This window comes from Halichoeres trimaculatus, unplaced genomic scaffold (genome assembly GCF_033239565.1).
Source record: "Halichoeres trimaculatus isolate MK-OKI-2021-1 unplaced genomic scaffold, fHalTri1.1 fHalTri1_scaffold_20, whole genome shotgun sequence".
NCBI lineage: Eukaryota > Metazoa > Chordata > Actinopteri > Labriformes > Labridae > Halichoeres > Halichoeres trimaculatus.
The window spans coordinates 26,598,782-26,614,592 of record NW_027437198.1 but is presented as its reverse complement, the minus strand read 5'-3'; the positions used below and the strand labels follow the sequence as shown (position 1 = coordinate 26,614,592).

General features: G+C 38.6%; 1 protein-coding gene across 8 annotated transcripts in view; it reads left to right on the top strand.

Moving 5' to 3' along the window:
- Positions 1 to 15,811, top strand: part of srcin1a (SRC kinase signaling inhibitor 1a) — a 153,043-nt gene that overhangs the window by 97,596 nt on the left and 39,636 nt on the right. For all 8 annotated transcript variants that reach the window (XM_074696009.1, XM_074696004.1, XM_074696007.1 and 5 more), the window contains 2 exons: positions 3,830 to 3,856; positions 13,824 to 14,019. In XM_074696009.1, the coding sequence (XP_074552110.1) occupies positions 3,830 to 3,856; positions 13,824 to 14,019 (223 nt within the window). The remainder of the gene's footprint in view (positions 1 to 3,829; positions 3,857 to 13,823; positions 14,020 to 15,811) is intronic.

The window sequence follows — 15,811 nt, the reverse complement described above, 5'->3', positions numbered from 1 at the left end:
GAGTTGACGTCATTCCCGCTCCTCATTACTCAGTTCTGATGTAAATGTAACGAACCATAAGACCCATTTTGTTACAACACTGTCTAGTATCCGTCAGCGCTCCCTTTTTCAGACTCAGGATGATTCAAAACGCTGCTTCTCCGAGTTTTTAACAGTATCCATGAACACCGTCACATCCCTCCTGTCCCTGCAGGTTTAAATTAGCTGCCTTTCCTAATTTTACAGTTTTATTGATTGCTTTGAAAGTTTTCGTTAATCTTGCTCAAACTGTTTAAGAGATCTTTTGATCGGCTATCAGCTCAGGCGTCCCCTCAGATCCTGACCTAAAGTTCCCAGAGCTGAGAGACTGGAGCTGTGAGCAGTTAACAAAGACAGTCCACAGTCTGAGCTGCTTTAAATCTTATCTTAAAACCTTCTTAAAGAGGACGGGAAGGCTCTTCTGAATCCTTAAACTCTCTTTTTCTGCCTCGTCTTTTGATCACACCTCCTGTGTGCTGCTATTAGCTTCTTTTTTATTCTTCTGGGGTTTTTAATTATTTTTATTAGGGTTATTATTCAGTATGCAAATACAAAGGGAAGGATTCACTGCAGGGGGAGAAACAACTTTAATGAATAAATAAAATTTCTCTTTAAACTGATTTTAAGCTGCAGCATGATGTGCTCCCTGCTGTACAGATATCTGACCTCACAGCGCTGCTGCTGACTCGATCAGAGAACAGTTTTATTTTATATCATAAAACAACAAAGTGAGAAGTTTCTGTGTCAGGAAGTTGTGAGCGTGGCTGTGTGAGGAGCATCAGAGCTAAATGAGGGAGCATTAAGTGACAGATTAGATTACAATAAGGTAATCATCGTCTGAAAACGCTCCCTCTGATGCTTCTGTTTACTGAAATTATCCTGGCCTTTGTTGCGACAGTATTAAAAAGGAAGGCTGATAATGAGAAAGCAGCAGCTATCATAAATCAAAACTTCGCTGTCACTTTTTTTCCCCGTCCCCGTGTCAGGAGAGTAATGCGAGGCTGCGGCGAGGCTGAATGGGCTGGAAATTGCCTGCAGATAAGAACGAGACCTAGAATAAGAGTTTGGATTAGAATTAAAATTCATGAACTCTGAACAATCCTTTTTAATTTTCATTTTGTGTCATTTGGAGGTATTTCTGGGCCATCAGTGCCGTGGCCCAGTTCTGGCTTTGGGGTAATTATGATTAAACTGAGAGCTCAAACCCTGAAGCGTCTGCCGTCATACGAGCACCTTTTTACATACGTGTGAGAGCAGCAGGGAGGTGAATGGACACAAGATGTTTGGCAGTGATTCTATGATTAAAGGAGCATTTCAGGTTTTTAAGTATATGTACTAAATTCATTACTTAGCCAGGTTAAGCTCTGATGAATGCTTTGATGTTAAAGTAATAAAAAATAGAATTGGTGCATTATTTTGTCGACTTTGTCATGGACAAAAGTTGTAAATATTTTTCACCATAAATCAACACTACATTTAGTAAAGCCAAAATAGTTGTCATTTCATCCATTTTTTTGTCAAATTTTTAAAATCACAAATGTTTAAAATAATGTCAAATTTCCTCAATTAAAAAAATCTTGAATTTTTTTTTTATTCTTGAAAATGTTTTCTTATATAATTTAGCAAATTTTTGAAATTTGTTTTTTTATTTTTGCAAATGTTTTTCATTCTGTTTTTGCACATTTTATTTTTGGGGGGGAAATTACTGTAAAATAGGATATTGCATGCATAATTTTGCAATTTTTTAATTTTTTTTGCAAATATTTTTTATTCTGTTTTTGCACATTTTTGGATTTTCTTAGAAAAATGTAAGTTTGTTTTTTTTTTTTAAATGGGGAATTTACTGAAAAATAAGACATTGCATGCATAATTTTGCAATTTTAAAAAATATTTTTTGCAAATATTTTTTATTTAGTTTTTGCACATTTTTTGGTTTTTTTTTACGTTATTTTTTTTTAAATTTGGGATATTTTATTTCGTTTATTTATTTATTTATATGCAAATTTCTGAAAAATAAAACATTGCATGTATAATTTTATAAATTAAAAGAAACGTCTTATTTTGAAAATGATCCACTAGATTTTAGTTTTGCATAGAGTGTTTTACACAAGTGCTTATGTGAAGATTAAGTAGATTTTTTGGCTCCAGAATGACTTTAATCCAGGTGAGCTGAGGTAAAATGTCTCCTATGAAAGTAAAGGTTGCAGACTCCTGCTCTACATAACGGACATGGCACCACCTGACCTCCATCAGCTCATATTTCTGCTCCTTTTCTTCACAGTTTGGTCTTTATAACATCTATAGTAAGAAGAGCAGAAAATGTTGGTAACACAGTTGATGAACAGTTAATGCGCCCCATGTACAGACAATCATTCTGATGAAATATTGATGAGGAGGAGCTGAAACATGACACACTTTCTTCAAGGTTCACACCAAAAAGGATGGGCCCTCAGCTGATTTGGGTCATGTGACTTTGGAGCAAACCATTGCTGATTTATAGATTTTTTTTTCCAATGGGTAACACAGTTGATACAAAGCGAATTATTTGATTAATTGATTAATTATTTAGATAGTTTTAAAAACAGGTTTCTCATGTTTAATTTAAAGTGTTAATTTTGAAGATTTTATTATTGATTATTTTTATTTCATTTATTTTGTTTTTATTATTTTTTTATTATTATTATTAGTTTTATTATTATATTTTCTTTATTTTTTTACATTTTTTTTCTTACTACTTAAGCACATTTTTTTCTATTTTTGCACTATTTTGTGTTTACTTACAATGATTCACAATAAATAATTTAAATTTATTATTATTACTATTACTTAATTTAATTAATTAATTTATTTATTTGTATTTTATTTTTAATATTTTATCTTATTTATTCTTTTTTTTTGGACTACTTAAGTAATTAATTTCTATTTTTACACTATTTTGTGTTTATTTACAGTAATTGTACAGAGCGTTGTTAAACCTGAGACAAATTCCTTGTATTCTTGAGATTTTTGGGGAATAAATGCTCATTCTGATTCTGGTTCTGGTTCTGGTTCTAATTCTGGTTCTGATTCTGAAGAGCAAACTTGACATTGGAGAAATGGGACAGCACAAAAACTGCAAATTCTAACACATGATTTGCATTTTTTGCCAAATAAATGATGGAGCCTGTTCACTTTCTGTATTAAATGAAAGTGAAACTTCAGCCAAATGACCCACTGTAAAACTGGTCATTGCTTGATTAATATTCAGTAAAATTGATGAGTTTACCCCTAATTATAGAACCACCACCAGGTGAGACCTCACAGGTGAGCTGGAAGCTCCAGATGAAAGGTTCAGGGAGGGAGGAGAAGTCTGGGAGAGAAGCCAGCTCTGGAGAAACAGAGCTGCTGTTGTTTGATTTGATTCTCCTCTTTTCATTTCCTCCCCTCCGCCGGTCGCAGCCAGCAGTGTAATCTGGTTTCAGGTGAGCCTGCCTCTGCATTAGCAGCAATCAGACGTAATGATCGTGGTTTAGATGGTTACATTAGATGCAGCTGTCGGCGATATTAATGAGTTTCATAACGCGGCTGTCAGAGAAGGAACAAATTACCAGGAAACGGTTTAGGAAATGCGTCTGATAAAGCGTTTGGGGAACAGACGGGTTGTTTGGCGCGGTCAGACGCCGCGTCCTCTCCTGTCGGGCTCTCTTCATGCTCCATTTGGTTCAAAATGTTTTGTTGTGTCTGTGAACTTCAGCCCTAATGAGAAGAAGTGTCTAACTTTTCTTTTTCTGTTTCTTCTCTTTTCTGCTTTCGTCCTCTGTGAACGCCACAGCAACAGCCCAACTACTGGAGCTTTAAGGTCAGTGTCAGTGTGTGTGTGTGTCTGTCTGTGTGTGTGTGTGCGTCACGTCCCGGAGCATCACCACCCAATCTCCATGGTCCTCTGGCTCATGCGACACCCAGCTCACTCGGCATCACTCAGCTCTGGGGCAGTGTGTATAAGCGTGTGTGTGTGTGTGTGTGTGTGTGTGTGTGTGTTGCAGTGGCAGAGGTGTCGGGGTTTGGCGACAGCTTAAACTTCTCCAACTCAGTTTAATCTGCAGAAGACGAGCACTCTGTGGATTTCTGATAGCTCCGTCAGCGAGCAGCCGTGTGACCTGTCGCAGTGACTCAGGCTGACGGAGGCTTTAAGACGACGTTTGTGACGCGCTGCTCAGGCGTGACTAAAAGAAAGCTTTGACATCAGCACAGGCTGCTGAGTGTTTATCCACAGGTTGCAGGGAGGAGGCACAGGCTGTGTTTACCCCAGCTTTAAACATAAACAACACACCAACATGTGTGTGAGCGTGTGTGTGTGTGTGTGTGTGTGTGAGGGAGAGGCCCAGGGCTTATCTGCCTCGTCGTCGTAGACTCTGACCCTGCTCTGATATAATTTGGACGGGCTGGAAATGTCACTGAATATCAACGGCCGTTTACCCTGACCCGAGGGAAGGCCGAGCAATTCATCCCTCACCCCGACGAGGACTTTAACCTCCAGCAGCGGCGACAGGAAATGGAATCCAGAGCGCTGTCTGTCACATAAATCTGTGTCCTAACGGGGCGGTGTCAGCGCTGCAGGATTTCCAGGTGGATGGAAGAGACTCGCTGCTATGAAAGAGTCGAGATAATAGACAATAAAACTGAAATCTTATCAAGTGTTTTTGTCTTATTTTCAGTAGAAAATGTCTTTTTTGACTTAATATGAGCCACATTCACCTGACCAGTCCAGAAAAATGTCCAATTTAAAGTTGTTTAAAGACTAAAATGAGGTCTGAATTGTTAGTAACAAGTAAAAAAAAAAGATCTGTCAACAATATTAAGACCATTCTAATTTAAAATAAGACAAAAAACTTGATAAGATTTCATTTATTTGCATTTTTCTCTACGTCTGCAGAGAATCAAAAACTTTCCCAGAGTCCTTAGCAAGGCCCAAAAAATGAGGTAGAATGACACATATCAGAAAAATATTGAAGTAAAGACGATCATAACATAAAAAAAATGCCCATAAAAAAATACTAAAATTTAACTTTACTAATGCAGTCAAAAGAGCAAAGCCTGGATTTATCTGAGTTTGTGTTTGTTTGCACTCAGTGCAGCACAAAACACTTTGCAACATGAAAAACCTCCTTAAGTGAATAAAACAAAAATAATATATGTGCATCTCAATTTTTGTAAAAATCCAACAATATACACTGCAAAAAAACTGAAATCTTAAGAAGTGTTTTTGTCTTATTTTAAGTAAAAATTGTCTTAATATGCTTGACATGAGCCACATTCAACTGATCAGTCCTGAAAAATGTCTTGTATAAGTTATAAGCCCAAAATGAGGTCAAAATTGTTTCTAACAAGTAAAAAAAAATCTGCCAATGGAACAAGAAAAATTTGCTCAGAAAATTTGCTTGAAACTAGAATAAAGTCTTAATTCGAGAAACTTTTCTCTTCTTCCATTGGCAGAATTTTTTTTTACTTGTTCCAAGTAATTCAGACCTCATTTTGTAACTTGAAATTACAATTTTTTTTCTGGACTGGTCAGGTGAATGTGGCTCATATAAAGTCTTAAAAGACATTTTTACTGAAAATAAGAAAAAAAAAACGTGATGAGATTTCAGTTTTTTGCTGTGTGCATGGAAACAGCGTTATAGCCGAAACTTTTGAAAACAGCCTTCAGAGTGGATTTTTGCCGAAACGCTGCCGCCACCGTTGCCATGTCGACAGTGAGACGACGTTTTTAGCAAAAATGCTGACGTCATGCTCCACTTCTGCTCTTAGCATTCACCGACACACCAGATGATCGGCCCAACTCTACTTCAGTGGAGATCTACCAAAAGCTGCTTCTGGATGAGACAGTTATAGCACCACCTACAGGCCTGGCATGCTCACTACAGCGTTTCCATGTAAACACAAATTTCTTTCTCTGCGTTTCGTGTTGTGAGTTGAAAACGTTGTGGTGTAAACACGACCCTATGTCGGGCTGATGTTTCAAAACTTTTGGAAAAGTAGAAATATCCACACTTTCCTACAAAAACCTGACACGTTCTTGTTTATCAAAATAGTTAAGAGTTATTTATTTCGGAGCGTCCTCGCCTCACACTGTGTCGCTCCTCTTTGTACCTTGAAGTCCAGCGTTGTGTTAATCACTCCAGTGAATCTGCAGAAAAGCAAGTGAAGCCGTTCAATCACCGCACAGAGACTTTGACTTTATTTATCGGCCACACAAGGAGCTCCGGGGGTAATAAATATGGAATGAAAAGCCTAAACGGTCCAGCTCTGAAGCTATTTGCTTTCAACACACTCTCTGTACCTGACACCTCATCCGGCTCAGCTCCTTTCATTTGGGATAAAGGTTTCTGAAAGCCCGTTGTGCTCCCTCATCCTGCAGCTCTGATCTAAGCTCTGGATTCACCTGCTGGGGGAAAAACAATCATGATCGCACTTTTTTTTTTAACTTAAGGACAGGAAAAAAGTATGTTGTGGATATTATTAGAGAGCAGAAGAAAAACACACTTCAAAGAAAGCGTCTGGATCCTGTTATGTCTCCGGGCTAATGTTTCTGTTTTCCTATCAGACACGAGCATCACGACCAGCAATCTACGCCGCCATCTGCAATCTGGCAGACCTGCTCCTGCCTTTAATCCTTCTGAGCAAAGCACGAGCACTGACGCACGCTTCACAGCAATTTGGCTAGACAATTGGTTTCGCACATTGATGACTCCTGTTATGATGAAGAGACAGGACTCTAGGGGTGTTCAGGGCTGGGGATAATGTGTCCGGGCAGAAGATTAGAGAAGATGGAGAGGAGTAATGACAGAAGAGGAAGTGGAGGAAGAGACAAAGTGGATCGATGTTACGGGGCTGTTTTCACACTTTATCCTCTCACAGAAAGAGCTTCTGATGTGGGGAAAAGGAGCGAGGTTACGGGGGGTAAGTGGCACCTGAACGCAGATCTGTCCCCGGCCCTGAGAGACGGAGGTGTTGATGGAAAGCAGCGAGCTATGGGAGAGGTTGGAGGGGAATAAATGAGTGACAGAGGATGAAAAGCGAGGAGAGGAAGACAGACACCTGCTGACAAAGACAGGCACCAGCTTTCAACAGAAGGATCATAAAAACCAGGAGGTAGAGAAAGCCCCAGATGAGACGAGGAGCAGGCAGGAGGGTGTGCTATTAAAATTTGAATGGCGGTCTCTCTCAGATAATACCGAGGAGGAAAACACTTCACTGACATTTTACACGGATCAAGCTGTCTTTGACATTTCTGGAGGATCTGTCTCTGCTCATGTCTGACTCAAAATCAGCCACTTTAGGGGAATTAGAAACTCAATGGAGCCCAGCACAACTTTTAAAACTTTAAGTGCTAACACAACAGTCAAATGTGTTTTTAAAGATGCCTCAAAGGTAGGATCTGCAGAAGCTCCTCCTCCTTGGCTCAGGGCCAGCAGCAGCACACACCCTCAGCCTCTGACCAAGACCACATGAACACACTCACTAGCCCAGCAACCATCTGTAGCATCGTGTTTCCACATGGAAAAGCTTGAGAGCCGTGCACCTGACTAAGCACGTTAGAACAAGCAAACCACAAGTTCCTGAAAGCGATTGAGAGTCAAGCCAAGCTTCACCCTCGTTTAGGAAAAAACTTTATCTGTTTTACATTTTGTTTCACTGTGGTTGTGTTTTTCTTCCTCTGTGCTACGTCCCCTATCGTAGCCGCCCAGAATGGCGTCTTCCACACGCTAATCAACACGCAAAGTCACCTGCACATTAGGCGAGCAACAAAATCTACTTTATCTTCACAATACAGACAAAAAAGTGTACAAAATGTTAAATATAGCAAAAAATAAGTAAAAAGTTATCGTAACGAGAAGGGTTTTTTTGTTTGTCTAATTGTACATGCGTGATTTGATGTATTTTAAACAAATTTGCAAATATTTTTGTAAATTAAAGGATTTTTAATGTCGTAAATTTCATTAGACTGCAAAATTTATAAAACTTCAAATAGTTGCAACATATTTCAAAAAAACATACAATTTAAAAAAAAATGTGTCAAAATTAACAAAAAAAAAATTAAAAATGAAATTTCAAGACTTTTCCAAAATTTCATAAATTAACAAAAAAATAAATAAAACTGAAATTATAAAATTTAAAAATAAATAAATAAATATAAATTGCAAAATTAAATTTTTTTCAAAATATTTAAATAATTTTCAAACTTAACGAAAATGTGAAAAATTCTGAAATTTGTAAAATAAAATAAAAAAAATTCCCAAATTGCAAAAAATCAAAAAAATTGAAATTCAAAAAACTGAAAAAATTTAAAAAAAAAATCTGCCAAAATTAAAAAAAAAATTGAAAGCATTTTTGCATATTTATTTAAACAAAATATTAATGCATGATTTTATGGAGTTTCAACATCTTTAATCATTAATTCCCTCTGTAAGAGAAACAAAAAATCTTTATTTTAATAATATTTTTAGAGCTATAAGGAGCCACTGCACATGAGTCAAAGAGCTACAGGTTGAAGACCTGTGGGTTAAATGAACAGATATTTTGAATAGATAATGGATGAATAGTCCTGGTTAGCTCAGTGGATAGCGACACTGACCTTGGCGTGGTAGCGTAATGGAAAGTGAATGAGTAAATGGATAAATAGACAAAGTAACTGGCCCTGAGACCCTTTAAACTGTTTTATTACAACATGATCTCTGTGTTCAGATCGTATCCTGTTTTTCCTCTCCATCTCTACCAGAACATTCCCACCGCAGGTCGATTTTAGTCGAGAGAAATCCTCTTGTGCCCGTTTTAAGAGCTTGAAGACGACTGCAGAAAATGAGGATGGAGTTTGATAAATTCTCAAATTCTCAAACAGGATAAAAAAATAATCCATCCCTAGAATACTACCACTTGACCTGAAAAACATTAAACGCAGCCTTCCAGTGTTTGTAGTATGAGTGTACCAGCTCATGAGACGAGAAAAGACACGGTAGGAGGATACAATCGAGTTTAACGCAGCTCGTAGCCTCAGGTCTGTTGTCAGGCTGCTGTATCCTGCTTTTTCACCGCTTTCCTTTCTGCTCCTTGTAAGATCATCCTGTTCTGTTCACTGCGCTGTATAACCACGCAGAGTTTCTGACACTAATTGAGTGCTGTTGAAGAAGTGGAGATCCTCTAAAAAGAAAAGGTTTAGGTGGAGAGAGGAGTCTGTGGAGGGATCAGAAGGAGGCAGAGTCCCTTCAGAAGAGGCTGTGAACACAGTCATGGATCGCTCAGGCGTGTCTGGCAGGACCAGATGCACGAGCAGATGGTGCATTCACATATAATATTTACAATGCAAAATTACTGCACGGGGATATTTTCAGTTTTCATTTCACATAAACCCTCAATATGGAAGTCAGTGTTTGGAGCTTGTTGCAGCAAGGCAAGATGACAAAGAATATATGTGCTGACATCTGGGGGAAGCTTGCTCAGATTTATTCACCCGGGTCTCTCTGTGTTGTTCAGGAGCGCTGTCAGGGAAGTTTCAGGAAGGAGGGAGCATGAGTCACTTTCTCTGAACAGGTGGAGCTGGAGCTGGAGCAGGAAGTGGAATTAGATGGATACAGGCGTGACGCAAGATCATTCAAGCAGCAACAGATTCACGTTTCATAGAAAACTCTATGAAATATAATGAGTTTTAATCACACTTAGCTGTTTAGACTGGAGCATTTCAACGTATTTCTAATCTAATGAAAAGTCAATACATTAAAACGCTTATAAATTATGTAAGATATATAAAACCCAGACCAGGGGTCTGCAACCTTTACTTTCATAGGAGTAATTTTTCCTCAGCTCACCTGGATTAAAGTCATTCAGGAGCCACAAAATCTACTTTATCTCCACAATAAAGACAAAAAAAGTGTATAAAATTCAATGCATTGTTAAAATCTAGTGAAAAATTCATTCATTCATTCATTTTCTCAACAGCTTATCTTGTTCAGGGTCGCCGGTGGCTGGAGCCTATACCAGCTGTCATTAGGCGAGAGGCTGGGTACACCCTGGACTGGTCACCAGTCAATCACAGGGCTGACTGGTGAAAAAAATTATCTAAAAAAATATATACCTATTTTTTTTTCAATTTTTGGTTTTGTGCATTTGATTTCTTGTTTTGTTTTGTTTTGTTTTTTTCAAATTTGCAAAAATTTCAAAATGTTAAATTTACCCAAAAAATTGCAAAAAGGTTTTAAAAAAAAAAAAAATCAAAAAGGTGCAAAGAAATATATATTTTGATTTTTTTTGAGAAATCGGAATAAAATCTAATTCTCAAAAATTGCAAAAGTGTAAAAAATGTAAAAAAAAAAAAAAAAAAAAAATTGTAAAAAAAAAATATATATTAAATTTCAACAAAAAATTGCAAAAAGTTTTTTTTTTTTTTTTCAATCAAAATGTGCAAAAAAAGATTTAAAATTTTGGGGGGAAGAAAGTTGAATCCTTAAAAATTGCAAAAGTGTTAAAAAAAATTATAAAAAATTTAAAATGTGCAAAAATTTCTAAAAAATTCTACAATTTAAAATTTTGCAAAATTTAAAGAACTTTTATTTTTCAGAAAATTTTCAAAAAAAAATCAAAATTTTTGTTATTTAAAAAAAATGGGAAAAATTAATGGAAAAATTAAAACCCTGCTATTTTTATGCTAAAATTCAAGGAAAAAATAAATTTCAAAATTTTGAAAAAAATTGAAAAACCCCTATTTTCAAAAAAATTAACAAAGGGAAATTAATGCAAATTAATTGTAAAAAATCAAACATTTTTGTAAGACTTCCTGAATCTGTGAGCATTATATCTCTAAAATTATCTAATGATTTTATCTTAACTTGAGGTTAGCCACAGGTGCATGGAAAGTTGGTTGGCTGTTGATGTTGTAGGAGGTGAAGTAGAGCGGTGGCAGGCTTTATTGACAGATGGGATGAAGATTTAGTTCAACTAAATGTTAACGCAGGATTTTATTTAGTGTCAGTGTCTTTAATCATCTTTACCCTCTGTAAGAAAAAGTATTTTTCTAAAGCCACAGGTTAAAGACCCCTGACCTAAACGCTGTGGTCTATCTCAGAGAATCTCATTCATTAAGAGATCTCAGTGTTACATTGACACAACATGAGCTGCTTTCAGACCTCAGCTTCATTATGTTTTGTACACCTTGTGTTTTTTCTACCTCGCTGTGAGTGGATAGAAAAAAAGAAACACACACAGCAGTTTGTTTCTCCTCAGAAGCTGCTGCTGCCTGTGTTTTTGTCCAGAGTGCTCACACTTTAGATAAATGACCCTATTAGACGCCATGCCGGGGGGTCATCCGTCAGCATCACTATCCCTCTGAGTGCACAGACACCACCTTCTGCCTCCATCTCTGAACACCACCTCTGTACGAACGTTACAGCAGGGATTACTGCCTCTGTGTCCTGATGTCTGTGACTGTTTCTGTAAACACGTCTGATAAAGAAGCAGAGTTTATAAAGCAAATCACCGCTGACACCAGGAGTTAAACGCTGTTACAGCCCATTTGGCTCAGTTAACCGTAGAAGGAGCAAAATTAGTTGTTTAATTGATTGGCAGAAAATTAATCTTTGACACTGAGTTAAATTGATGATTAATGAACGTGATTAATTGCTTAACCTGTTAATCAAGCCACAGGAAATCCGCCTGACAGCCACGAGGGCTTCAACAATGACATCATGCTTATCTCAAACTAACTTCACTTGTTTCCAGTAAAGAAACAAGAAGAGCTGAGGTTTGTGAGGGAAAGCTGAGACTGATTGTAACAAGTTATCGGTTTATTAATTAAAGTCACAGCAGCAATCAAGAAAACAAAAGTAAGATGTTGACAGCTTGTCCATCATTGTCCAGTCAGCCAGCCTCCACCTCCACAGGGTCCAGGACTGAGCTTCTTCAGCAGTCTGTTCAGTCTCTGTCTCCTGGATCCTGTCTGCTCACAGCAGGTGAAGCTCTTCCAATGTGGCGTTGGTGTCTGGTGTTAGCTCTGTTAGCCATGTCTGTGAATAGCATGATGCTACTCTGCCCTCTGGTATTCCCTCTGTTGCTGGGTTAGCACAGCTAGCTCGTCCATCTTATTGGAGATAGATCTTACGTTCCCAATAACGATGGATGGAAGGACAGGTCCATGTCAAGTCGTCCTCACCTCCTTCTCTTCACCCTCTCTTCACCTTGTGGGGAAACATCTGGCCTAGCACCAGCTAGCATCGACATGCTACAGGCTGCTAACAGCTGAGTTCACATGTAAGCAATGCAGCCATGGTTACATGTAGGATCTCCAGACAAACACAGGAGAAAAAATAGTAAAAATATCACAGAAGACAAAACCAGTTTGGTGTCCACGACCAAGAAATGAACCACACAATTAATTCTGATAAAAAACATCCGGAGGAGCATTTTGCAAACAAACATTGTAACTCTGCTTCGGTGAAGCCAAAACCAAAAGGGAACAACTGTTTTCAAAAATATCATGTCGTCACTTCTTAGCTCACACCTGAGAACCAGCACGTCATCAGCACCTTCTTCTCCTCACCTTGTGGGGAACATCTGGCCTGGCACCAGCTAGCAGTGACATGCTACGGGCTGCTAACAGCTGAGTTCACATGTAAGCAATGCAGCCATGGTTACATGTAGGATCTCCAGACAAAACACAGGAGAAAAAATAGTAAAAATATCACTGAAGACACAAAAAAAGTCGGTGCCCATGACCAGCGAATGAACCATATAATGTATTCTGATAAAAAACATCCGGAGGAGCATTTTGCAAACAAACAACTTTGTAACTCTGCCTCTGTTTTCAAAAATATCTGAATACATCAGTTTAAGCTGTTGATAAATTTACTGAGCAAAAAAAAATCCATATGTAAATAATCTGTTGTTTCATTTCTTACTCTGTAATTAACAAAATCATTAACAGTAAATGAGTGTTCTTTAAATTTCTGCAGGAAGTCAATGAGCACAGAGACGCCCTCTGTGCAGCTTCTGTTGCTCCTGCATCATTAATATCTGACAGTGTTTGTTCACTCAGAGTTACAAGAAAAACGCTGAAGAAGAACAGTTCCTGTAATAAAATCTGGTGAGTTCACGATGTGAGGAAGAGGAGGAGACAGGCGCAGCGACTGTACCGAGGGTGTGTCTGCCTCTGTCATCCGAACAACCAGCAGGAAGCATTCTGGGAGCTCATTACGGAGGCCTGCGATGGAGGGGAGACGGTGGGGGGATCAGGGAGCCAGTTCAGCGAGCTCAGTCCCAGCTGCACTAACCATCTCTGAGCGAGCGCTGCCCGGGCTCGGGCCGGCAGGATAAACCCGCAGTGACAGCCCAGGATTTACATGAGCTTCTCTTCCTCCTTCCCACAATTCACCAGCGCTTGTTTAAAGTTTGTCGCCGCACAGGGACGAGGGCTCAGAGGAGCGTTGGTGGGAGGTGTGCAGAGCCGAGCAAACATGACATAACTTATGCAAAGCTGGAGCCATAATTTTAAGCTCCGTCTCGCTTCTTACGGACCAGGTGATTCACAAAGCTGGCCCCCTGGAGTCTTGCGCCGTGTAGGAACAGGTTTTTTTTGTGTTTTCCTGCTGCAGAATTCATCTGAGGGTGGTTACTGTGACGCTAATAAAGCTGAGTGAATGGCTGCCGACTGAAGTTTGGTCAGGGTCGTTTTAATCTGGTTATGTGTCTCATTGTGTGCTGTGTCTCCTCTGGTTGGTCTTTATCCCTCGTCCAATCCATTCTCCCCGCTCCCTAATAACACACGTCCTCTCCCTCCGCAGAGCCGCAGTCCACGGCATTCCCAGTCCACCCAGTCTGGGCTTGCTGACCAGGCCGCCAAGCTCTCCTTCGCCTCCGCTGAATCCCTGGAGACCATGTCGGAGGCCGACATCCCCATCGGGTTCAACCGGATGAACCGCTTCCGCCAGAGCCTGCCGCTGTCCCGCTCCGCCAGCCAGAATAAGCTACGATCTCCAGGTTAAGATCTGACGCTCTGCTGGCAGGCTCTGTCACGGCACGCTGCGTCACGGCACGCTGCTGGGACTTACGGCAGATTTGCAGCTGTCACTTTAACTCGTGTAGCTGCAGGAATGAAGTGCTGAACTTAAAGAGAGCAGGGAGGAGTAACACTCTCACCTCATTTTCAGTCACAGTTTGGAAAGTGTGAAGTGTGATTCTGCAGAAGTTTTTGGTCTAGTTGGAGCTTCATCTTATTTCCTCAGGAGGAAACAGAAACAGGGTACTGCCATGAGTGTGTCAGGTTAGATCCAGGTGTTTGCTTTGACAGGGACCTGAAATTTAGTCGCCATACAGCTACACTTGTGCACGTTGCCAAAATTCGATCCATTTTAAGTTTTAAGGAGACTGAGATTCTTTTAGTTGCTTTTATAACAGCTCCCCTCAATAACTGTATCAGTATTTTTACCGGCCTGAGCCAGAGAGACGTCAATCCTCGACAGTTAGTGCAAAACTCTGCAGCCAGGAGATATGAGCATGTTAGCCCTGAGTTTATCCTCCTCTCACTGGCTCCTCGTGTGTTTTAGAATTGATTTTAAGATTTTACTGACTACTTTTAAAGCTCTTTATGGCGCCTTCCTACATTTTAGACCTTTGCGTCCATTGAGGTCCAGTCTGCCTAATGAAATCTGGTCTACCGAGTAGGGATGGGAATCGAAAACCGGTTCCTGTTAAGATCGATAAGAAATGTTTCAATCCATCGACATCATTAGCCTTCATACTTAACAATTCTCTTATCAAATCTTTACATTATGCTGGACCTCTCAGACCTTACACCCACTAGTCCGCCACTGCTAGATTAGCTTAACAGTTAGCTAACAGTTTCCCATGAAAACTCTGATTCAGGATGAACATTACTTTCTCACACTAGATTCCTATTCAGTACATTCAACGTGATATAAACAAAATAGTGCTAGCTTGATGCTAAAATATATGGAAATTGCATTGATATACTAGCAGTTAGCATGCATTGGTATAACTTTGGATTTAAAACAAAATTTTAAATTTCATCACAGAAACATTATTTTTGTAAACAATACTGAAAACTCCAAATTTCAAAATACTTACAGGAAAAGTTGCCTTCATAATGATAGCAAGGTTCCAAACAACTAAAACCATTGCTGTAACCACTTTTGGACACTAGATGGCCTACCTCAGTACATCAACGTCACGTAACATGCAATTTTTACATTTTTTTTTTAGATAATAAGACAATTATTTAATGAAAAAATCTGAAATTGCAAAAGCTTTTTCTGCTGGGTCTTAGGAGGATAAAAATAAAGATTATTTTATTATTTTATTTAATTATTTTTTATTATTTTATTTAATTATTTTATTATTATTATTATTATTATTATTATTTATTATTATTATTTTTTATCTATTTTGTATTATTATTATTATTATTATTATTATTATTATTATTATTATTATTATTATTATTTTATTTTATTTCCTTAATTATTGTTTTTTATTTTATTTTATAATTATTATTTATTTTATTTTTTCATTTTGGACATATAGTTTGTTCATTTCAGCATGTACCACTCAGAGACAGCCTGTGGAGTGTAGAGAGGATGAGGATGAGGATAAGGATGAGGATGAGGCTGGTCCACAGTGACTGATGGGTGCAGACGGCGCCGTCAGCCTCCTCCCTCCATGTCTCTTTACTAACCTCTCTTTGTTTTCTTCTCTCCCAACTCGTCTGTGATTTCTCACGTGTTTAACTTGACTTTTAATCACTGGCTTTCTT